The sequence below is a fragment of the Rana temporaria genome, chromosome 5 (genome assembly GCF_905171775.1).
Source record: "Rana temporaria chromosome 5, aRanTem1.1, whole genome shotgun sequence".
NCBI classification, from domain to species: domain Eukaryota; kingdom Metazoa; phylum Chordata; class Amphibia; order Anura; family Ranidae; genus Rana; species Rana temporaria.
Window position 1 is genome coordinate 363,893,222 of NC_053493.1, and position 25,195 is coordinate 363,918,416.

Genomic DNA, 25,195 nt, shown 5'->3' on the forward strand with positions numbered 1-25,195 from the left:
AGCTGGAGGTCCGCTAATTGCATATGCCTGCTCTATAGGATTACAAAATTATTCCTACTAATAACTCATAGGAATAAATGAATAGACCACACATAAGACAAATTGACATATCAAAACTTTTTTATTTTGCCTATATAAGTTTATGTAGACTTGTCCAACCTGTGAAATGACTCTGCAGATGGCTATAAAGCCTCCAGATCTTCAATTTACCCAATTGTTTTTTTTTGATGGGTATAAACCAATTTTTACTGCTATTCACAGCTCCATTAAAGAGATTTTCCCAAATTTTTCTCTTTGTGACATCCGTTTTACCAGACAGGAAGTGAGCAGAAATGTGAAAAGCATTGGCTGGATATATGGTTTATAGCCGTCCTTGTGCAGTATAGCATTGGGCATGCTGCAACTGTAAATGCTGCAAGAACCAGATGCGATCTCGAGTCTCTACTGCTATCTACTTTTAAGCGAATAGGGTTAATTTGAGCATGGTTAGAGTGCCTGCAAAATCCCAGTTCTATATCATCCAGTTTCTGAAAGTCGGAGGGGACATTAGCGAGAAGCCCCAGTCCAACAGCTGTTTCCTCCCAAACTTGAATGTGGTTGTAAATTCAGAAGTTTTTAAAAAAAAAAAATTTTTTTATCTTGATGCATTAAGATAAAAAGCCTTCTGTGTGTCGCAGCCCCCCTAATACTTACCTGAGCCCCATCTAGATCCAGCGATGTTGTAGGATTGTCTCTGTTGCCCTGATTTCCCCTCCTCATTGGCTGAGACAGCAGCGTGACACTATTGGCTTCCACTGCTGTCTGTCAGCCATTTGGGAGAGAAAAGGGGCCAGGTCGCAGCTCCGTGTCTGAATGGACATAAGGAGCTGTGGCTTGGCTTAGGTGCCTCCATAGCAAACTGGCTGCTGTGATGGTACCCAACGTGAGGGAGGGGCCAACGAGGGATCTGAGAAGAGGAGGATCTGGGCTGCTCTGTGCAAAACCACTACACATAGCAGGTATGTATATCGGGTTTGTTATTTTCAACAACAAAAAATACTTTACATTCACTTTAAGCCTTTTGCTGCCAGGTCCGTACATGGTACAGACCTGACAGTGGGGGATTCACACACTAATCTAATGGCTTCAGCCACCGGGATTGTGTGTAGAACTGACAGGCAGATGCATCTGCGTGTCCGTGCTGCCACCCGATTGCGTCCACACACCCTTGGCACCAGCAACCACTCCCTAGATTAAAGCGGTAGTAAACCACATGAGGTTTTTTATTTTGGTACCCTGCAAAGTAATGTCATAATGTGCTAGTATGCATCATATACTATCAGTTATGTTAAACTTTCCTTAAAACGATGCCCTCCCAGCGCCGAGATGTCAGAGCTGCAGATACTTCCATCTTCACCTGTCTTCCTTCCGGGATTGCGGATTTCAGCGCACGTGTGTGGGAGCTGCAATTCACGGTACAGGGCTCTGAAGCAACGGCCCGGGTGGCCATTCCTTCAGAGCGCATGCGCCAGTGATGGCGCTGGCTGCACGTACAGTAAATAATGCACATTTTAGGAGATATTTACGCTACGGCTTACCTATAGGTAAAAGCCAGAGATGGGAGTTAATCACAACTTTAACACCCTGCATGTTTCATTTAAGAGAACCCGTCACCTAAAAATGATCATATAGGGCACATGTATCAAACACAAGGCCCGCCGGCCTAATCCGGTTTGCCAGGCCTTTTCATGTGGCCCTCGTACCTCTCCTGCAGCTGCAGGAGAGCTCCAGCCCTCCTCTGGTTCTCTTCCAGACCCTTACTTTCTGCTTTCAAGCAATGCTTCCAGCTGCTTTCCAGCAGCAGCATAAGGAAAGGGGGTGCACTGTGATGTAAGGGAGAGTGGGGGACTCAACTTCTGATGGTGGGGTGGCTCTCGACATCCAATATATGGGGAGGGGATGCGATGGACATCTTATCTTACAGATACAACCGGCCCTTTTGAGGGCAATTATAATGCTGATGCGGCCCATGAAGAAATTGAGTTTGACACCGCTGATATAGGGGACTTGTTCCTTATGTAATGGGGGGGAGTTGCACCCAAGCAAATTAAATCGAGGGTGCCTATGCGTGAAACATCTATTGCAATGCGTGTCACATATTGCCGCGCACGCTGGAGTGAGAGCAATAATTCTAGGACAAGATCTCCAACACTGTCTTAATGGATGACATATAGGGGGCTTTTTAAGTGTCACCTATAGAAAATATATGGTATCAAAGTTTGACGCCATTTCACAGGCACATGCAAATTTAAGGTTTGAATGTTGGGTAGTTTATTTAGTGTGTGTGTGTGTGTGTGTTTGCCCTAAAATTCACTTTAGTGTGTGTCTTACTACAATTGGAACTACCACTATTTTATTCTCTAGGGTGTCTCTAATGTTTTGGGGGGTTGTATATTGTAATGGCTACCCGGACTAGTGAGAGGGTATCAGCCGTTGGAGACGTCCTTTTCCCTGGCAAAGTGCGATATGCAAGTAAAACCGGTATCATTCCATCCCCAAGATCCAGAGAGAGAGAGGGTCCCCCATTAAGAACGAGACGAGGCTGCGTGTTGAAGGGTCAAACAAGACTTATTTAATGAGACATTTCCCTTAGCTTATATGTGCTTACAACTGTGACAGGAACAATGACAATCCCCGCCCCCCCTTCACACAGATACTTTGAAATAATGACATCTCCTTGAATCAATCAGTCTCTAGACGTTCCGGCACCGAGATCCACTTAACATGACCTGGCCGGGCACATTCCTTTCTCAATAGAATTCAATTAACCTTTAGATTAATACACACTCACAGATCATCACATTAGCATACACCTGGCAGGAGGCTGTTAACTGGTAATACACAACAGAGCGTCAATTAGCATTTAGCAGTGAAAAAGTCACTCTACAATTAACCCTTTGAGCTCAGTAACAAGTCATGCAGTCCTCTGTAGGCAGAATAGTTCATAGGTCCGTTACATATATAATCTTCAGGTCTAAAATACTTTTATTTTTCAAACGTGTACAAAAAATGCAAAACCGGAACTTGCATCAAATAAGCATGATTGCAATTGGATTTGTTGTACTGTAAAGTCATATGAAGTTGCCAAACTTGCTGCTGACTTTCATTATAGTTTCAATACGCATTTGAAAGGAGTACAATATTTCTAACTTTGTGTAATTCTTCTGCAGAATGTTAAAGTAACAAAGCTTACATTTTTACAATGTTTTGTTTGCCTTTTTTAAATACTTTTTATTTTACAGGGACCTGACTATGGAAATAGTGCGGTATCGCCTTGTTGGCCCCCTCTCTAACTGTGTACTCAATGATGCTCTGCATCCAGCCCCTGTCCACAAGGTGAGCCTTTTACTATAATATGCCGTTGGTTACCATCTTTGGCGGTGTGCACAGCGTCAAAAATGCCACTTTTTTAAGGGTGTTTCTTCTTTTTTGCTTATAAATGCCCCTCCGTGTTTAGCTTATGTTTGCATGCATAGGCGTTTAGAGGCAGGTGAATAAACCCTCTCACTTGCGCTATTAGAAGAGGATAGCCTTTGGGCTGAAAGAATGCCAAAGGTGCCTAGAAGTGCTAATGAGCAGAATAAATTATTCTGGGCAAGAGAATGCCTTAACATCAAATGCTCATGTCCAACGTGCGTTTTCCTCCCCTGGAGCAAGACTTCCAGGGAAGAGTGAAAGAAAACCTTATCCCGTGTGCATAAGGCCTTATACTTTCAGTTTGTTGCTTCAATAGACACTTTTGGGCAGGTTTTGTAGTCGTGAAACCTCTTTATTTTTATCCACAGAAAACTGAAGATCGGGGACCCCACAGTTGGTGGGAAGACTACAGTCAAAATTCAGATAATAATCTCCTTCATGACCAGCAGAGCTCCCTCTTCCATTTACTGCAAGGTACACCCTGGGTGCTTGGGGGTACTTTGTTCTCCATTATTTCTCTGACAGATCATTGGCAGATCTCTGCATGATGCACACATAGCAATAAATGCAAAGAAGCGTGTTGTTGTTGTGGGCTACAGTTCTTTTACAACAGAAGTTTAGCATGGTGCCTTAGGAGAGAGATGTTTCTCGTCTGCATCAAGACTAGCCGCATTTCCGTCAGGTGTTTGAGTCTTTCTATTTGACAGTATCATACCGGCCCCCATAATGCTAACTTATTGGTTTGTTAAAATCCTCATAAATCACAACAAACACTCTGAAGTCAGGTTTTAGCCACCGTTCACACGGAATGCGACTTTGAAATCATGCTTCTTTACTGCCTGTTTCCTACTGCACATGCCTGAGCTGCGCTGCGCCTTGTGTATGGTCCTCTAGTCTTCTGGGATCTGTGATGTGTCCTAGAAGATTACGTGGTAAGGAGGGAACTGAACTTCCGGCTCAGTTTACCATGGTGATCTGAGCCAGATGTGGGAGTGGGTACCTGTCAAAACCAGGTACCCCCCAAAAATAAGTGCTCAATGTGGCGGGGGAGGGTGCAAACAAGTAGAGCTTCCCCTTTTGGGTAGAGCTTCATTTTTTTTTTTTTTTCTCAGTTGCTTAATTGGTATGCCATTAATGAGTCGGTGACCTCAGAACTCTTGATCAGAACCTTTTTGAAGTCTGAGTATCTTAATGACATACTGTCGGCACAGGTTTCTCAAAGGGGCACGGCCATCTGTTAAAGTCCCCATTGTTTGTTCTGGTGTTCTGCAGCTGACTTCCCAGTAGTTGTCGGACTCCTTTTGAGCTGCTGTTATAGTTTTTGTGGTTCTACATGCCTGCTAAATGGTTCCTTTTCTCCATCAATGCCCATTTTTAAGGTGAATACATTTTTTTGGCCCATTATACTAATGTCTGGTGGTCTATAGCGCTTGCCAAGGCAAACATTTTAAAGTGTATCGTTTTTTGGAACTGCAGGCAATCGGCATGTATCTATTTTAAGTACATGCATTTTAAACTGTTTTCAACTACTAAAGTATTTTGTAGTTCTGTTTTAGCTAGCGTAATGATTCCCCACACCCCTGCCAGGTTCGGACCCCCCCAACACTATTCTGTATTTTGGGCATACAGTTCATATCTTTAGAAGGCAGTGCTTGTTTTGGCGGGGGGGGGGGTTAAGATGAGAGGGTAGTCTTCAGATGCCCACGTTCAATAACATTTGCTTTGAGGAATTGTACTTGGTCACTGAACAGGATATCTCAAACGTATTCCTATTTTTCAAACCCATCATCTGCACATGACTTATTTCCAGGAATAACCTCACCAGCACAGATTCCACCAGGAACTGTTTTGGGTCTCACAGTTGGAGATCCAAGAGTCAATTTACCTAAGAAGAGGACCAAATCTGTGCCAAATCTCCAGCAGTATGAAGGTGAATTCTCTGGCTATTCTGTATATACACATAGAATTGTCTAATGTTTGTGTAGAAGGATCAAGCTATTGCTGGCCTTGTGCTCGGTGGGAGCCTCTGTCTTGCCATACAGATGACCCAGGTTCAAATCCTGGCAAGGCCAACTGGAATAGTGCTGTCTGCCCTTCATGTGTCTTTTAACTAATCATCTTGGCCATCTTTGACCATTTGTGATCATTATCAATGTTTTATGCAACGTTATCTCTTGTACAGTGTAGAGAGTAATGATGGGGATAGAAATTAAAGGAATAGCTTAACAGTCCTAGATTAAAAGGACTAGGAATAAGTGACGAGGGAGCTATATGTAAGGTGGGAGAGGAGGGTAAAACGGGGTGGATCAACTACAGAGGAAAATGTTGGGCCAATGATGGGATTTACCTTTACGAAGAGAAATACATCAGCAACAATGGTTACATGCAGGGGTAGGCAACCTTTCAGAGGTTGAGATCTACCCCTGGGGGGGGGGGGGGGGGAAGAGTCCGGGGCCTGGGGGGGTTGAGATCGACCTGGGGGGGGTCTTTAAAGCAGTCAAGCTGACAATAAAAATATGTCATGAAGAACAGTGTGTTGCAGTAGTGTCCTCTGCCCCCTTTCAGGTTACACCCCACAGTAGTGACCTCTGCCCCCCCCCCCCCTTCGGCTGGAGCGAGGAGCAGCCATCCTACCCCTCTTCCTTGATGATCCTCGTCTCCTAAGGCAGTGGTTCTCAACTCCTGTCCTCAGGTCCCACTAACAGGCCAGATTTTAAGTATTACCTTGGGAAAGCAGACTAGAACCACTGTCCTAAGGTAATAAAAGCCACCTTCTCATCCATCTGCTGCTGGGGGTGGAGCGAGTGAGGGGGGAAAGATTAAATCCCCCCCCCAATAGTGAGCACCAGCCGCCCCGCACGGGACCAATGACTTTTTCCCCACCCTCGTGGCAGTGCTAGGGCTTTCTTTTACAAATGGGACTCCATAATCAAAAATGTTTTATCGAGTTTGTTTATAAGCATTTCACCAGTGCTTTGGCTGAAAAGTGGCAAGCTTCTGAATTGTTTGTAATGCTTTGTTCTTTAGGAACATTCTTTCTGACTATTCAAACAATCCATAGTTTGACCAGTGACCACATCTGGGCCGTCTGGAAGATGTCAGAGCTACACTAGCATAGTAACTCATTAGTGCCGGTTTACACAGGGGCGACTTGTCAGGCGACTTGGCCGCCTGACAAGTCGCGCTCCGTTCTGTACTATGGCACCGTTCGTTCTAATAGGAGCGGCTCAAGTCGCTACGACTTGGAAAAAGGTTCCTGTACTACTTTGGGACCATTTCAGGGCGACTTGCATTGACTTCTATAAAGAAGTCATTTTGCAAATCGCCACTGAAGTCGTGTGCCGATCGCCTTGCAAAGTCGCACTGCAAGTCGTGCTGCCCCTGTGTGAACTGGCACTTAGGTGTCTTGTAGCATAAAAACATGACTTCTCTGCAGATCTGTTTATACACACACTTGGCTATAACCTAACAAACTAATTAACAATTCCACGTGTTTGCTTCAGAATAAGATGTTTGTTTCAATGTCTCTTTCCTGTTTGTATTCTGGGGATGTGCACAGAGTTGTCTGTTGATGGACGGATATGTCTGCTTTCTCTTGACTCAGCAGATGGAGAAAAAGTGAGGTCACTGATGGTGAATGGCGTCCCAGTGGAATGTTCGCAAAGTCTCATCTGGTCTTCTGATATTCGCTCTCAAGTAACGGACAATAAAATAACAGAACAGGTGAATAACACACATAAAGCCTTGTGATTAGTAACAATGGTGTATTCATATAGACCATGCTTATTTGTCTTCATGCAGGCCTTTTATGTTGCAGTGTGTCTTCGTTTGCTTGATCAATTCTTTCAGCCCAATGACTGACAGATGGGCAGATCTGAGTAATTGACATTAAGTGGTGGTTAAAGTAACATTGACCAGACTACAGATATTTTAAATATTTGCATATTCTTAAAGCTGAAGTGTAGTGCAATGCTTATAATAACTCCCATTGTATTGCTTCCTGGATCAACACAAATTACTTTTTTGAGACGCAGTGATGTCATCACTGATCTGTCTGCTGCTGTTTGGGAGAACCCTGCCTTGTATCTTCTCTTAAATATATATATATATATATATATATATATATATATATATATATATATATATATATATAAAATATATATATTTTTTTTAAGATTACATCCCTGGCATCCCCTTAGACACACACACTCATCCCTGCTGCCCACTGGATGCAGTAGGCTTAGCTAATTGGTTGGTTGAGCACACTTTTATATAGGAATGCCAGGATATGTTTTGTGAAACAATTGGGAACAGTGATGAAAAAGAAAGCGAATAGCTTTGAGATGGAGGCCAATGACAATACAGATCAAGAAGAGGTAACTGATAAATGATGGAAGTGGTTCAGACAGGGAAATGAAGGCAGGACCAAGATGGCTGCTGCAGCTTCAAAAGGTTCTATTGTGGCTATTCAGTTTTGCAGGGAATCGAATAATCTGTTTCAATACAGGAGAAGACTTATTAAAAGTGTAGGGGGAGAATGGTAAGTCTGGAGGCCAGCTGTAATCAGTACATGGGCTTTAAATGAGCCTTCTCTGACCTTTTTAGATCTGCAGGCATTGTAGAGTTATTTATCAACGTTTACAGAAAAAAAATTATCGCTTTTGTTTTCAACAGCTTATTTCATTTTGCCAGCAGGAGCTTGGCAGCGTTACAATCTGTAATAGAAACGCAATGTAGATGCGCTGAAGAAAGAGAGCTGAGGTCTGCCTAAGCATCCCCTGCACTAAAAAGCATAGCCTGCTTAGACCTAAGACCCCCCCCCCCCCCCCCCATATCCATGATAAAATGTCATATGATTGCTTTTACCCATGACACTTGGGCAAGGACAAGATTACGTTCCTTGCAGCAAGATCCTGGAAACAGAGAATCGCAGATCTCGCATAAAAAAAAAAAAATGCTACAATAGGGCTGTCTTGTGAGATTTCAGATATTCATGTTCCCAAGGTCTTGCCGGAGGATCGTGACTTCAAGCTCTTGCAGAATGTGGAAACCAGATTAACCAATTCCCGCCCAAGGACGTCATATGACGTCCTGGACTTTCAGTGGGGATATCTGAATGATGCCTGCAGCTACAGGCATTATTCAGATATCCATCTCTTCAGCCGACGAATCCCTGCACCATAAGAACGATCATAGCGGCGGTTCCGCCGCTTGATCATTCTTCTAGGCGGCGGGAGGAGACGCCCCCTCCCGCCGCCATCCGTTGCTTCTCCGGGCTCTCCTTTGCCATCGGAGACCCGGAGAAACGATCCGCCGGCGTCCGATGGAAACCATAGAGTAGACTCTATGATCGTCGGAGGCCCGGGCGCGATGTTATGACGTCACTCTCGGGTCCTGGAATGTAAACACAGCCGCAATCGCGGCTGAAAGCATTAGATCGGTGAATTTTTTTTCACGATCTAATGCTTTCCAGCCTGGAGGAGAGATGTGGGGTCTTATTGACCCCGCCTCTCTCCATAAAGAGTACCTGTCACAAACTATTCCTATTACAAGGGATGTTTACGTCTAGGCAGGGACGTACAGGTACGCCAATGTGCCTGTACGTGCCATTCTGCCGACGTACATATACATGCGGTCTGGAAGTGGTTAATAAAAAAAAAAAAAATTAAAAAAAAAAAATTAAACACAGCTTCCTCGTTCTTCACTGTGGCGCTGTCATTGATCGTGTGTTCCCTGATATAGGGAAGCTCGATCAATGATGTCACACGTCCAGCCCCGCCCCCCTACAGTTGGAAACACATATGAGGTCACACTTAACCCCTTCAGCACCCCCTAGTGGTTAACTCCCAAACTGCAATTGTCATTTTCACAGTAAACAATGCATTTGTATAGCATTTTTTGCTGTGAAAATGACAATTGTCCCAAAAATGTGTCAAAATTGTCCGATGTGTCCGCCATAATGTCGTGGTCACGAAAAAAATCTGATCACTGCCATTAGTAGTAAAAAAAATAATTATTAATAAAAATGCAATAAAACAATCCCCTATTTTGTAAACACTATAAATTTTTGCGCAAACCAATCGATAAACGCTTATTGCGATTTTTTTTTTTTTTTATATACCAAAAATATGTAGAAGAATACGTATCGGCCTAAACTGAGGGAAAAAAAACTTTTTTTTTCAGATATTTTTGGGGGATAGTTATTATAGCAAAAAGGAAAAAAATATTGATATTTTTTTTCAAAATTCTCGCTCTATCTCGCTAAAAATAGAAACCGCAGAGGTGATCAAATACCACCAAAAGAAAGCTCTATTTGTGGGAAAAAAAGGACGCCAATTTTGTTTGGGAGCCACAACGCATGACAGCGCAATTGTCATTTAAATCGACGCAAAAACTGGCCAGGTCCTTTACCTGCATTTTGGTCGGGGTCTTAAGTGGTTAAGTAACGCCCTTTTATAATCCACTGTCTGCTGAACGCCTGTTTAATGATTAATTAGACTCGACTGTACTGAATTCTTGGTTAGGATTTTGTTATCTAAAATTTAGCTTTGCTCGTAAGACTTTCATTGGGGTGTATTCATTTTTTTTATCTTGCTGGGGATGGTGAGGGGCTGATGCTTACTAAGTGGACACTGCTTTTTTTTTTTTTTAAAGTACAAAGGTCCACTTTGATGTACTATAAGTTGGAGACCCTGCAGAGCGAGCTGCTTGATCGGAGGCACATCCATAAGAGATGGGTCATTTTTCATCATACAAGCAAACTGAGAGCCGTTAAAGATGTTATAAAGGGGTTAGCTGCAGAATGTTTTTTGTGCAATATTTCATAAATACATGGTTAAGAATTTTTTTTTTTTTTCAGTCCGAAGTATAATGTACAATATACTGTATGTATTCACACATCCTCCATTACACATGATTCCCAGAACATTATTTTAAAGGAGCACTGCTGTAGTTATATATTAGATTGTAGGGCTGCAACTAACGATTATTTTCATAATCAATTAGTTGGTCGATTATTGTTTCGATTAATTGAATAATAGCCTTAAAAAAAGAAAAATTAGCATTTAAAAAAAATTTGGGGCCAATTTTGTTGTTGGGCAGATTACAAAACACAAATTTTTGCAAAAACACATTACATGCTTTTCTGCAGCTTCTCCATTGAAGTATATTGAACCATAAAAAAATAGCACCGTTTTGCGTTAAAAACTTCTTGCCCTTTCCAAATATGCAGCATCTGAAAAAAATCATGGATGTGAACGTGTCCCGTAGGAAAACATGTAACTGAACTGTAGTGTGTTTCTGCAAACAGCACAAAAAGAGCAAATAATCGCTACTGTAAGGGGTTAATTTTTTTACTGTGGGACAGTGAAAGTGATATTTACAGGAGCGATTTGCTTTTTTGTACTATAAAGGACTAATATTATTTTTTATTTTAACCCCATTATGTTACTGGCCAATTAATCGATTATGAAAATTGTAATCGATTAGTTGTCGATTAATCGATTAGTTGTTTCGGCCCTATTAGATTGTGTATGATTAAAGTCTTTAAACTATTCCCTGTGAATAGGGAGAATGGATAACAGAATAAATAAGAATAACCAAGGAGCTTGGAACTCTACTTTATGGCTGCACTTGAAAATGTAAAATTAAAAAAATGATTCTCTGGCCATATTATGAGATTATCAACTGTGTTACAGGAAGTCAACCGTTTGAGGAGTGAGCTTCTGGTACCTGGTTCACAGCTGGATCTTGGCAATAAGGAATCTAAGATTCCCATTCTATTAATTCAGCACCCTGGTAAAGCCAAAGGCAGAGATCAGCTAGGATGGGGCAGCGGCTGGGACATCTGCCTACCGAAAGGCTGGGGCATGGCTTTCTGGATCCCTCTGGTATGTTTTTTCCTAATTCCTTGTAATTCATACAATCTCTCTGTTTACTGTGCAACAGCCTTACTTATAATGAAATTACAGATTTACAGAGGTGTCCGAGTTGGAGGTTTACAGCAAGCTTTGCAACACTTCCAGTATATGGGGTCACCGCATGTTCCTGGGGACTTCCCTGACAGCCTGGCTGGGGCTCAGTCTGCCCTGGAGAAAGAGGCTCAGCTGCTGGAAAAATTCACCAAGTAAGTGATTATCTGTTTGTTGTCGAAGGGGGATACACCAGTACATTGTGGTGATGGTGTTGGAATCTTGGCAGAGGCACATTATAAAAACACTTCAAATGATACACAAATTGTGACCATCGTTTATTTATTTTCACAGCGACTTCAACATTTAATGTGTATGTCTGAGCAAAAAAAGTACACCAGTACATGCACATTTTCCAAAGCAAAGAATGCTGCTTTGTAACCTTAACCACCCCCCGCTATAGCGCAGGCCTTAATTGCCGGGAGGCCGTCAATAGACGTTGAGGCATGAGCTGCCTGCTTGCCCCCCTGATCACCAAGACTCACCTGTTCACACTGACTCTGCTTACCATGTGATCGGCTGTGGGCCAAAGACAGCTGATCATGTGATGTAAACAGACGATCAGTAATTGTTTTTTTCCCCCCTCGCGCGGACGGCGCAAGGGGGGGAAAAAAAGCAGATCACTGACTTCTGACAGAGGGACATCGGTTCCGAACAGGGAGAGGCACTATTGCTATGCCGTGCCACCTATCAGTGCTGCCTCAGCGCACATCAATTAAGAAGAAAAATGTACCTGTTTTGAACATTTCATAACGTGTTTTTTTTTTTTTTTCTTCTTCTCAAGATTTTCTTTATTTTTTTTGCAAAAAAATAAAAAACCCAGCAGTGATTAAATACCACCAAAAGAATGCTCTATTTGTACAAAAATTGCACAACTGTGCAATTGTCATTTAAAATTGTGAGAGCGCTTAAAAATTGTCTGGGCAGGAAGGGGTTTTAAGTGCCCAGTAAGAAAATGGTTAAAGTGATTGTGAAGTCTTGTTTTTTTAAACCACTTAAGGACCCGCTCACGTATATATACACGCCGGCAATTTAAAGATGGATATCTCGGTAACGGCGGCAGCTGCTGCTACAACCGAGATATCCATCTTTCCTGTGAGCGGTCCTGTTAACAATAACAGTGGTCTCCGGGGCGGATTCGCAGCAAGATCACAGTTATCAGTGGCAGGAGTGGGACCTGCCACTCCCCGCCGCTTACCGGAGCCGTCGGGAGCGGCGGAGTCGATCGGGTCCTTCAGTCTGCATTGCTGGGATACGAGTGAGGGCAAGATGGCCCCCACCTGTCTCCATATCATAGCAGGGCGGAAGCAACGTCAAAACGTCACGTCCGCCCATGCTTCTTAAAGGCATATTTTCCTGTTGTAATTTTTTCAAATGACAATTATTTTTTATTTTTTTTATTGCATTTCTTTTTGACCCCAGATCTCATATTTAAGAGGATCTGTCATGTTTTTTTCTATTACAAGGGATGTTTACATTCCTTGTAATGGGAATAAAAAGTGACCCTTAATTTTTACAGTGTTTTAAAAAACATAAAAAAAAATTAAATAAGAAAACAACATTTTTTTTAACCACTTAAGACCCGGACCAATATGCAGGTAAAGGACCAGGCCCCTTTTTTGCGATTCGGCACTGCGTCGCTTTAACTGACAATTGCGCGGTCGTGCGACGTGGCTCCCAAACAAAATTGGCGTCCTTTTTTCCCACAAATAGAGCTTTCTTTTGCTGGTATTTGATCACCTCTGCGTTTTTTTAGTTTTTGCGCTATAAACAAAAATAGAGCGACAATTTTGAAAAGAATGCAATATTTTTTACTTTTGGTATAATAAATATCCCCCAAAAATATATTTAAAAAAAAAAAAAATTTTCCTCAGTTTAGGCCGATTCTATTCTTCTACATGTTTTTGGTAAAAAAAAATCGCAATAAGCGTTTATCGATTGGTTTGCGCAAAATTTATAGCGTTTACAAAATAGGGGATAGTTTTATTGCATTTTTATTAATAATTTTTATTTTTACACACACCTCTTCAGCTCCAGGGTCCGGTGGCGATCGGGTCCGCGGGTCCCGCGGCCGCGAGCCACGGCTGGGCATTTAACAATCATGTACAGGTACGTGATTGTGCCTAGCTGTGCCATTCTACTGACGTATATTGGCGTTAGGCGGTCCTTAAGTGGTTAAAGCGCCCCTCCCCGACGAGCTTGCGCGTAGAAGTGAACGCATATGTGAGTAGTGCCCGCATATGAAAACAGTGTTCAAACTGCACAAGTGAGGTATCAACGCGATCGATAGAGCAAGAGCAATAATTATAGCCCTAGACCTCCTCTGTAACTCCAAAGATGCAACCTATAGAATTTTTTAAACGTCGCCTATGGAGACTTTTAAGGCTAAAAGTTTGACGCCATTCCACGAGCGGGCGCAATTTTAAAGCGTGACATGTTGGGTATCATTTTACTCGGCGCAACATTATCTTTCACAATATAAAAAAAATTGGGCTAACTTTACTGTTGTCTTATTTTTTTTTTATTCAAAAAAAAAAGTGCGCTTGTAAGACCACTGCGCAAATACGGTGTAACAAAAAGTATTGCAATGACCGCCATTTTATTCTCTAGGGTGTTAGAAAAAAAATATATAATGTTGGGGGTTCCAAGTAATTTTCTAGCAAAAAAAAAAACTGTTTTTTAATCTTGTGAACACAGAGTCTGAAAAACAGGCAAGGTCCTTAAGTGGTTAAATCACAAACATGTAATACTTGCCTCCTATGTGCAGTGGTTTTGCACAGAGCAGCCTGAATCCTCTTCTCGGGTGCCTCTTTGGTGATCCTGGCCCCTCCCTCCTTTCGAGTGCCCCCACAGCAGGCAGCTTGTTATGGGGGCAGTCGCGCTGCAGCTCTGTGTGTCCCTTCAGACACAGAGCTGCTATTCTTCACCTCTCTCCCTCTTCACCTCTCTCCCTCCTCCCTCTCTCCCCCCCAATGGTGCTACTGCTGTGTCCCAGCCAATCAGGAGGGAGAGTCCCAGACGGCTGAGGAACTCGTGGACAGAGATGGGGCTCGGGTAAGTATTTGGGTGTGCTGGGGCAGCTGCTACACACAGAAGCCTTTATCTGAATGCATTAAGATTAAAAAAAAAAAAGTTCTGCCTTTTACAGCTCCCTTGAGCAATCGCACATTTTGAAAGCTGATTTCCTTCTTGTTTCATATAAGGCGCCCACCTGCAAAGAGAACAAACTTTATTAAAAATGGTATTCTGGCTCCATTTCTGTGCCCCTGGGAACAGCTGACCAGAGAGTGGGAGATGCGGGCTGGGGCAGAGCTAGACAGATCTGTACAGGAAGAGGAGGAATCTGGAACTGGGGCAGAGCTGGACGGATCTGTACAGGAAGAGGAGGAATCTGAAACTGGGGCAGAGCTGAACGGATCTGTACAGGACGAGGACCATGGAACTGAAGCTGGGGCAGAGCTGGACGGATCTGTACAGGAGGAGGACCAAGGAAGTGAAGAGCGGCTGCATCATCCCAAAGAGATAAACCTGGAATCTGGTTCCATTGTCGGCACTGAACAAAACCTTGGTGAGGAGGTCGGCCCAAAGGAAGCACAAGGTTTCTCTGTGTTAAGGTATGTCAAATATAGCAACATTTTACTTGTTTCCTATATGTTGGTTATGATAGATTTTCCAGTCAAGAATTGCAGTATGAATATACAGAATGTTACTACTTTGATATGCTGTTTGGAAGTAAGTGGTTTCAAAGCATAAGAAATGGTGGAACACAGGATTATTTATGGACTAAAAGTAGGGTTTGACACGGGATTAATTGAATTGGCACTGTATGGTAATGGTGAAATTATTGGTATGTTTAGAGTTTGTTTACACACCCCTAGTTTGTAAGGTTGCATATAGACCATGGGTGCTCAACATGTGGCCTTCTAGCTGATTGCGAACTACAAGTCCCGTTATGCTTGTACCTGTCAGCCTTGCAATGCCTCATGAGACTTGTAGTTCCGCAGCAGCTGGAGGGCCACATGATATAGACAATGGTCCATCCAGTTCAACTTGTGTGGGTGTGTTTGTGTAGATAATCATTTCCCATATCCCTGTATATTGTGCTTGCTAAAATGCACGTCCGAGTCTTGTAAAACTATCAATACATTCTGCTGAAACCACATCCTTACTGCCCTGACACTGAAAAACCCCTACGTAGCTTAAATCTGAGCTCCGCCGTAAAAAAAATATTAAAAGCCAGCTGCTACAAATACTGTAGCTGCTGACTTTTAATATTGGGACACTTACCTGTCCTGGAGTTCAGCGCCGTTCGCAGCAGAAGACGAGCGATCGCTCGGCTGCTCCCACCACCATCATGGGTGAGGAATCGTGAAGTGAAGCGTTGCGGCTTCACTTCCCGGTTCCCTACTGCGCATGCATGAGCAGCGCTGCACGTCTTTCACTGGTCACCGTTGTGTTATGGGAGCCGTGTGTTTCCCAGAACACAGCGGGGGGGGGGGGGGGTGACGGTGACTGGGAAGTGACGCACTACCGGCAGACTGTATGCACGGAAGTGGGTGCAAATACCTGTCTGACGGGTATCTGCACCCCCCTGAAAGGTGGCAATTGTGGCATGGGAGGGAGGAATCAGATGAGCGGAAGTTCCACTTTAGGGTGGAGCTCCGCTTTAAAGTCAAACCGCTTCTCTTCCAGTCTCATCTTGTGACCCCTTGTCGTCTTACACTCCCTGAGACTGAATAGTTTCCTACCTATGCTGGGATCACCATTGAGGCATTTGTATGCTATTGCTCAGTCTGTCTTCTACTAGGACGCCCAGATCCTTCGCCATCCTGGAATCCCCACAAGCGAGTAACTTGTGTTTATATTTTGAACCCCCAAGTGCATTACTTTGCATTTTTTTATGTTAAACCTCATTTGCCATCTAGTTGCCCACTCTGTTAATTTATTGAGGTCTTCTTGTAAGGTTTCTATATCCTGTTATGTTATAGCCCTACTTATTTTTGTGTCTGCAAACCCTGAGATTGAGCCATTTATGCCATACTCTATATATCATTTATAAATAAGTTGAACAGAGTTGGCCCCAAGGTGGAACTTTGTGGTACCCCACTTGTCTCTCTAGACTATTGAGTACATATTATGTTATTTAACACTACCCTTTGGACGTGCCCCCACAGCCAGTTTTCTATCCAAGAAGAAACCCTATGGTCCATGCCTACAGACATCAATTTGTAGATTCATTATTTTTTGGGGGGTGACTGTATCAAATGCTTTTGCAAAATTCAGATACACCACATCCACCGGCCTACCTTTGTCCAGGCGGCAGCTCACTTCCTTGTAGAATGTTAACAAGTTGGTTTGGCAAGAACAACCTTTCATAAGCTCATGCTGATTACTACTACTACTGATACTGTTTCTTTATCGTACATCACGGGACACAGAGCCGCATAGCCATTACATGTGGGTTATAGAGTCTACCTTCAGGTGATGGACACTGGTGTAATCAATTAAACAGGAAGTTCCCTCCCTATATAACCCCTCCCCTACTGGGAGTTCCTCAGTTTTTTCATCAGTGTCTAAGGTGTTGGTCACGAGTTAACATGTGCTCTTAGGAGCTCCACTGGAGGGATCCATGCTGGATGTAAAAAGCCTCCATAAATCCGGATCCGTCCAAGGTGCTTCATAGCCAAAGTGGACGGTACCCGGGCCTCGGTACGAAGAACGAGGTTTAGCCTATAATGCCTCTCTGCGGAGGGCTGGATCCTGGGTTCCAGAACTTTGTGCCTTCTAAGGACCAAATGTTTTTTCTGCTGCCAGGGTGCTATATAGGTCCAGGGGTGTGGTGTTCCTGCCATGGACCCCGGTCCCTGAAGGTCTAGGACTATACCCACGGTGAAGGGGGAAGATTGGGCCTCTTGCTTGGCAATACCCTGCAGCGTGGAAAGGTAAGAGAGGGACCTACGGGACTTGGTTCGACAGTAGGTCTTCTGTAGGGGACTATGGTTCTCGCCTATATTATGTTTTTATGCATGGGCAATGTAAACCACGATGTCTTTTGAGACGGGATGGCTCAGGGCACCCATATACCTCCCCTAGCCGGCATGTAGCCTGGGCCACTATGTCTGTTCAGACAGGATGGCTGTAGTACCCATATATCTCCCCTTGAAGGGGCTGGTACATAAAAAATAAAAAAAAATAAAATGCCCTTAATCCTATGCAAAGCATTGTCTTCCATGAGTAGCTGCAAGTCTTATCTGTTTTTCCACTACTATGGGCAGTAAAAGACATGCCTGATGTTTTCGCTTACCATGCTTTCCAAAGACGGAAGCTTAAGTGTTAGCTGGTCTATTGTGCGTCCCACTTCCTCAGCTTCAGGCTCTACCATGTCGCACGTGCTCACCGGCTCAGTGCAGTCGCAGAGAGGGCTCTTCAAAAAGGCCCAGACGTCAGAGCTCTGTAAAGCTAGGGGGACACAAACGCAAGCACCTTGTGTGAGTTGGATACAGATTCATCTAAGACGCCTACTCCGCATCTAGCTGTGCAGATTAGCAGGCATTGTTGCTGCCAGACTATGTTCAGCTGTTGATGCACCTGGGTTTAGCTCCTCTGCTTTTAGCTTAGGACTTTGGTCTCCCCATTGAATAAGGTCAGGGGTAGGAATATAAAAATGAATCGCCACCTGAACCTGGTGGCCCCTTATTCTCCCCTGTAGAGACAGCTCACAGATTGAGCCATCAGACCTGTCAGGCAATCAATGCAGCCTCCCCCAACATTGCAGCCACTCTGCATGTGTTTTGTTTTTTGCATCACATTTGTTGTTCTACAAGAGGTTAACTGCTATGTTCGCAGCATCCTCACAAGAAGCAAAAAAAAAAAAAAAGCAGGGTGTGTCCCTTTTCCTGCTTTAATCCTTAAACAAAGGGATTAGAAGAGCTGGGGATGAAGGTTCACTGTCAGAGGACAGGAGACAGGAGCTGCAGCCTAACGAGGAGAAGCTATCAATAGCCCTACAGGTTCTGATTGCACCTGCAGTCTTTTCAGAGATTCATGCTGCATATAATTTCCCTCTGCCTACTCGGCCAAAGCCTCTATCTTCTCCTTAGAGTGTAAAGAGAGGTTTTCCTATAGGTGGCTAGTAAGACCTCCATATGGTCCTCAGCCTGGTGTCGGCTTCAGGCTAACCAAATGCACATCTGAGGGATGCACAGTTGCTGGTACACATTGCTAACGTCTCTTAATTGAGGAAACGCACATCTACAGAGGATAACTTCCTCTTTACCAGTCCGCATGTTGCATAAGATACATGAGTTTGGAATGCATGTGGGATAAAAACAAGTAACAAAGCATGTTTTATTGTGGATCGCATAAGGATACATGTTTCTGTCTGTATGGTGTTGCATGTTTGTTAGAGTTGCATAGAAATGCTTGAGTGCATAAAGAATTACCCAAGGATATTTGGTCACACAGAGAGACTTGTTTCCACAGAAAGGCCTAAAATCGCATAAAGACGTTTGTATGTATAAAAATGCTGGATCACACACACATGGTTACCTGATCACCCAAATCCTTGATTACCCAAGGATGTTTGGTCACACAGAAGTGGTTTGTTTCCACAGAAATGCCTAAAATCGCATAAAGTTGCTTTGATGCAAAAAAGATGCTGCATCACACATGGTTACCTGATCATCCGCGTCCTGGATTACCCAAGGATATTTGGTCACACAGAGAGGCTTGTTTCCACAGAAGTGCCTAAGTTCGCATAAAGATGCTTGTATGCATAAAAATGCTGGAATCACACATGATTACTTGATCACCCAAGTCCTTGATTCCCCAAGGATATTTGGACACACAAAGAGGCTTGTTTCCACAGAAATGCCTAGAATCGCATAAAGAGGCTTGAAGGCATAAAAATGCTGAATCACACATGATTACCCGATCACCCAAGTCCTTGATTACTCGAGGATATTTTGGTCGCACAGAGAGGCTTGTTTCTACAAGAATGCCTAAAGATCGCTTAAAGATGCTTGAATGCAAAAATAAGCTGGATCACACATGGTTGTTGGATCAACAGCGTCCTGGATTACCCAAGGATACTTGATCACATAGAGAGGCTTGTTTCACAGAAATGCCTAAAGTCGCATTAAGATGCTTGAGTGCATAAGGATGCTGGATCGCACAGGGGTGCTTGGTCACACAAGAGTCCTTGGTCACACAAGGGTTCTTGTCCGCACAGTAGTGCTTAAAATGCATAAGATGTTGATCGCATGGAAGATGCTGAATCGCATAAGGATGCATGATTACTTTAAAGTTGCACATGGCGGCCTAATTAAGCAATACAGGATTCCTTGTGTTTGCATAGAAATACGTGTCTGCATGGGTTCATGTTGCACATTGTTGCATAACACGTTTATATCGCATGCTTGCTTGCAAGATGCTTGTTCCAGAGCACACATGCTATATGCATGTTTTGCTTAAAACATATTTATATGAATTCATGCTTCCAGGAACACACGCTGCCATGTACACACACTTCCATTGAGGCATATGGCTTTAACACTTGCCACATACACACATGGGGAGCCAGTTGCATATGTGTTTATTTACTTGGGTCTGCAGAGGTTGTCTGCGTTTCGCAGGGGAACAGCACTATCTCCAGTTGGTGGTCTTGCCCTTTTGGGTTAGCCTCCGTGCCTGGGTTGTCAGGGTGCTAGGGCCCGCCTCTAGCAGGTCTGTAGGCCCAGGGTATAGCAGTAATGGCATACCGAAGCAAACTCCTGCTGATGGGTCAGTCAGTAGCATGGCTGGACCTAAGGGTGTCCAGCATGGTCAAGTATCTGGAACTCTAAAGATACATTCTTTCATTTGACAAGAAGCTGGGTATGTTTGGCACAGTCCAAAAAGGAGAGTTTTTTTGGCCTCAGACAAGACCATCGCTATAAGAAAACTGGTCTATGTGGTCACGGCAAGGAACAGTTCCTTACTTTTGGCCTTTTGATTAAGGCACTAGGGAAGATGCTGGCTTCATTCAAGACAGTTCTCTATACTAACTTTTATTCAGGGCTGTTATAAACAGTATTTTGTCGGCCTAGAAAGAGTGGATCTTGACCTAGCATTATCCAAAGAACCCGGTCCCAGAGATATGCTGGAATTCCTCTTGGTGATTCTTAACTAAAAGGGTTTGCCAGGTCAGGAAGAGACCATGGCCCAGGGGAAGTAGTCAAGCTCCAAGGGAGCCTTATCTGTCAGCTAGAGCTACCGATGGAGCATCTGGCTTAGGGGCCTGAACGTTCAGGTGGCAGGTTGGTTCTGTCAGAGTACAATCAGACTATGCCATACTAGTGATTTACCAAGGAGGAGCTTGTGCCTTGCCTATTGACATTCGTCATTTCATGAAATGCAGAATTGGCAGGCGATTCGCTGGAGCCGTCAACAAGTGTCTCCGGGAGAATGACCTCTACACCCCGACTGTTTTCCTGACCAAATGTCACAGAAATAGTACCCTGTACATAAGATGTATTGGCGTCCAGGCTCAACAAGAGATTAAACAGCTTGGGGTCAAGGATAAAGGATCCACCCGCATGCGGGGCAGATGTGTTTGTAATCCGAGGGGGGGGACCAGTTGTCGCTGGTTGTGTCTCTCCCCCCAGTGCCGCGACTTTTGTGGCTTCTATGCAACATTTAGAGGAGAACGGAAGCTGGCCTGATTACTCCGGCATAACCCTCACGACCTCTCGGTGCAGGAACAGTAAGGGTGGTAGTAGAGGACCCACAGTCCCTTACATCTTGTCCAGGCCTACTTTGCAGGGGGTATTACATTCTGCCTTGCAACAGGTGAATTAATGGTCTGGCTATTATAGACCACATTCTCGAGGATCGGGGCTTTCAGAATCAGCGGCAATTCCCTTGATTCATACAAGAGAGCTGGCCTCCAGGACCAGATATCCTACGGTCTGGAAGGCCCATGTTCCTGGTGTGAAACCAGATGGTGGCATCCGTGGAAGTTTGTCAAAGGTAAAATTCCTGCCTTCCTACATTTTGGAAAGGAGACAGAGCTAGCCTTAAGTTATATCAAGGATCCGATCTTGGCCTTGCTTCCAAAGGTCGATTACTTCACACTCTTTGGTCCGGGCTGTTATGCACGTCACCCCTTGTATAAGTCCACCAGTTGGGTCGCCCTTGTGCTCGGAGGATTGGCTCTAGTTTTGTCGGCTTACAGGGTCAGCTCCTTGGGCCGATGCACCATATTTCTCTTCATCCTTTAACAAGGAATTGGTGTTCTTGGTTGTGGTAGCCTCCAAGAGAGTTTCAGTATTGGCAACTTTCTTGGTATAGAGCCATACTCAATTATTCTTACAAGTAGAGTGATTTTCATCCTCACCCAACCTTATTTACTAGAAGGATCTAGTATTCATTTGAATCTAGATATTCTTACCTTCCCTTTTTTCAAAACCTTGTTTCACGGAAGGAAAGGTTATTGCTTTTCTCTCAATTGAGATGAGAGCAGTTAAATACCTATCTGAAGGTTTCAGATATAGAAAGCTGACGTTTTTATTGGGCTGCCAGAAGACCCTAGATGGGCAGGCAGTGTTCAGGTCAGCTATTAAAATGGTTACACTCTCTCTCTCGTTGGAGTAAGAAGGGTCTAGGCCTATCTGAAGCGGCTGCTCGGATACGGAAAACTGATGTTGTTGCGCTACCAAGAGACCCCAGGAAAGGGCAGGCAGCGTCTAAAATCAACTGTTTTTAAGGTTGATTCATCAGGTTATTATTCAGGCTTGTGGTTAGAGTAGGATTCCCCCTGTTTTTTTGTGGGGGTGCTCCCTACCAGGATGGTAAGCGCTTTATGCGCAATGCATTTCCAAGCCTTTATGACGCAGATTTTCAAGGCCGCAACTTGGTCATCTGTGCTTACGTTCACTAACTCCTATCAGGTGAACATAAGACGGCAAGAGGATGCAGCTTTTTGGCGCAGTATGCTGCAGGCAGCATTATAGGTCCTCACGTCTGATGGCGGTCTGCGTTGTTGGTGTCTCCCTCCCCTCAGTAAGCATTGCTTTGGGACATCCCACATGTAATGGCTATGTGGCTCTGTGTCCCGTGATGTACGATAAAGAAAATAGGATTTTTATAACAGCTTACCTGTAAAATCCTTATCTTGGAGTACATCACGGGACACAGAGCTCCCACCCCTCTTGTCTGGGGATATTGGGACACTTATTGCTTTGCTACAAAAACTGAGGAACTCCCAGTAGGGGAGGGGTTATATAGGGAGGGAACTTCCTGTTTAATTGATTACACCAGTGTCCATCACCTGAAGGTAGACTCTATAACCCACATGTAATGGCTATGCGGCTCTGTGTCCCGTGATGTACTCCAAGAAAAGGATTTTACAGGTAAGCTGTTATAAAAATCCTATTTTTCATCAGCAAATTCTTTGCCATAATCCCTTATCCCCTCCCAGTAGTTTACATACTATTGATGTTAGGCTAACAGGCCTGTCGTTTCCAGGAATAGAACTGCTCTTTGTTTAAATTTTGGTACCACATGGGCTTTTTGCCAATCAGCTGGTACCAATCCTGTTAGTATGTGGTCCATAAAGATTAGGAATGGAGTGTAGCTTGAACACAAAACAGACAAGCCCATGTAATGTTTGGTACCTGTTAGAAGGAAACCTGTTTGTTTGTTTTTTATGATTAAAAATAAAAGTCTGATATGCAAAGGAACATGAACTACAATATTTTCTCACTTTTGTTTTACAGAAATAAAAAGGTGTTGAAAATGCTGTCTGCCTGGTTTGATCCGTATGCTAGGAATACCAGTCATACCTCATCTCCAGAACTGTCGAGTCTGGTGAATCCCATCCTAAGAGACTCCCCAAGGGCATTGGTGTGGGTCAGACTGGCAATGGTGACAAAGGGAAGCCCAGAGTTGCATTCACTGATTTGCATTCCAGCTCAGGAAGATTTCGTCCAGCTGAGAAAAGACAAGTTGTTTGCAGGCCCCCAGGAGCCCAAGCACAGTGACCCTTTTAAGAATAAAATCGTGAAGCAAAAGAAGGAGCGGAAAAGGCAGAAGTCCATGTCTAAGCACGATGGCTCTGAGAAGATGGAGATCAATACAGATCTCGCAGTCAGTGACCAACTGACACTGGGGTTGTGGCCTAGTCCTATACCGAAGGTGACCACACACTGCAACAGGCTCCTATTTGGCTTTGTTACTCATGGTGACTTCTCCATGGCTGCAGGATGTGGTGGGGCCTTGGGGTTTGTTAGCCTAACAGGTCTGTTGCACTTGTTACAGCAAACTAGTGACAAGATTGGTATTGTGTTGCTTAGAAACCCATCCTCTCTTCAGTACAGGTTTGCAAAGCTGATCATTGATGCCTAAAAATAAGAGTGTTTCCCTAAACTTTCAAATAGAAGTGGATCCAAGGCAATGATTGGAGCCAGATTTCAATAAGTGCTACTACAGTATAAAATTGATTCAGAAGTTTATCAATGAAAGGGATCATCCTAAAATAATTTATATTTATAAATGGAATGGAGGCCGGTGAGTGCTACCCATTGACTACCAGTGATAAGCTCAGGCATGTTCGCACACAAGTTCAATCCTGTCTGAGCTATCTTGCCAAAAAGCTTTCAAGCCGACAGCCAATCCATAGGCGGCGGAGTAACTCCCAGCCTCATGTATACATGCCCCTTGCATATATTCTGCATGGGGAATGCCTCTGCCTCCTAAGATTGACTGTTGGCTTTGATGGGTCAGGTGGGTTTGAACTGATATCCAAACACTCCTGAGCTCATCCCTGTTGACTGCTTATAGAATATTTCTTTGGGATTCCACCTTAGTTTCTGTCTCGGTTTTGAGTGAACTGACCCTTTACCACTTACAGAAATTTGGGAATTTCCATTGCTGATGCCTTAAAGCAGCCCTACTGATCCCGTGACCACATTGCTTTCTGAGTTACTGACCTGGGACAAACGTGGATTATGAATTCTGACTTTCCTCTTCACTTGACACAAGCTTGTTCCAGGCCAAGGACTCCTAAACTCTAAAGCAGCGTTTCTCAACTCCAGACCCCAAGACTCCCCAACAGGTCATGTTTTCAGGCTTGCCATCATTTTGTACAGTTTCAATGCCTTAGTAATTGCTACAGCCATTTTATCGGAGGGAAATCCTGAAAACATGACCTATTGGGGCGCCTTGAGGACTAGAGTTGAGAAACACTGGTCCAAAGCCACAGCCAGACAAGGTGCCCAGACCTTTTCAAAAATGTCTTCCTTTATATTTATAAAAAAAAAAAACACGCACACAGGACCTTCATTGATGGCCAGTTCTTAAAGGGGTGTTCCAGTCATTTTTAATGTTTATTAAAAGTCAGCAGCTACAAAAAGTGTAGCTGCTGGCTTTTAATAAACATACACTCACCTGCTCCACGTTCCAGCGACGCGCCGGCCCGGGCTCCGCTCCTCTCCCCTCCTCTCCGGCCGGTGTCTTCATTCTAAGTGTGGGCACCCAGCCGTGACAGCTTTCGGCTTCACGGCCGGGCACCCACTGCGCCATCCGATTGGACAGGCGATCGCCTGGGACCTGTGACGTGTCCCAGGCGATCGCCTACAGGGAGGGGCTGCCAAAAGGCGATATGACTATTTGCCTTAGCAGCCCCTCGGCGGAAGGAGGAAGTGGGACAGGAAGTCCCACTCCTCCTGAAGCCCCCACTCCCCCCCCCCCCCCCAAAAAAAAAATTACATGCCAAATGTGTCATGTAAGGG

The 25,195-nt window shown here is 44.1% G+C and overlaps 1 protein-coding gene across 4 annotated transcripts in view; it reads left to right on the plus strand.

Annotated features, from left to right (window-relative positions):
- The window catches only part of POP1 (POP1 homolog, ribonuclease P/MRP subunit), a 45,397-nt gene extending 20,670 nt beyond the window's left edge, over nucleotides 1-24,727 (plus strand). For 2 of the 4 annotated variants that reach the window (XM_040354761.1, XM_040354759.1), the window contains exons 9-16: nucleotides 3,282-3,375; nucleotides 3,825-3,930; nucleotides 5,267-5,386; nucleotides 7,016-7,179; nucleotides 11,154-11,345; nucleotides 11,427-11,581; nucleotides 14,630-15,040; nucleotides 23,183-24,727. In XM_040354761.1, the coding sequence (XP_040210695.1) occupies nucleotides 3,282-3,375; nucleotides 3,825-3,930; nucleotides 5,267-5,386; nucleotides 7,016-7,179; nucleotides 11,154-11,345; nucleotides 11,427-11,581; nucleotides 14,630-15,040; nucleotides 23,183-23,810 (1,870 nt within the window). In that variant the 3' untranslated portion in view covers nucleotides 23,811-24,727. The remainder of the gene's footprint in view (nucleotides 1-3,281; nucleotides 3,376-3,824; nucleotides 3,931-5,266; nucleotides 5,387-7,015; nucleotides 7,180-11,153; nucleotides 11,346-11,426; nucleotides 11,582-14,629; nucleotides 15,041-23,182) is intronic. The other 2 variants (XM_040354762.1, XM_040354763.1) reach the window with 2 other exon arrangements.
- Nucleotides 24,728-25,195: the final 468 nt, after the last annotated feature.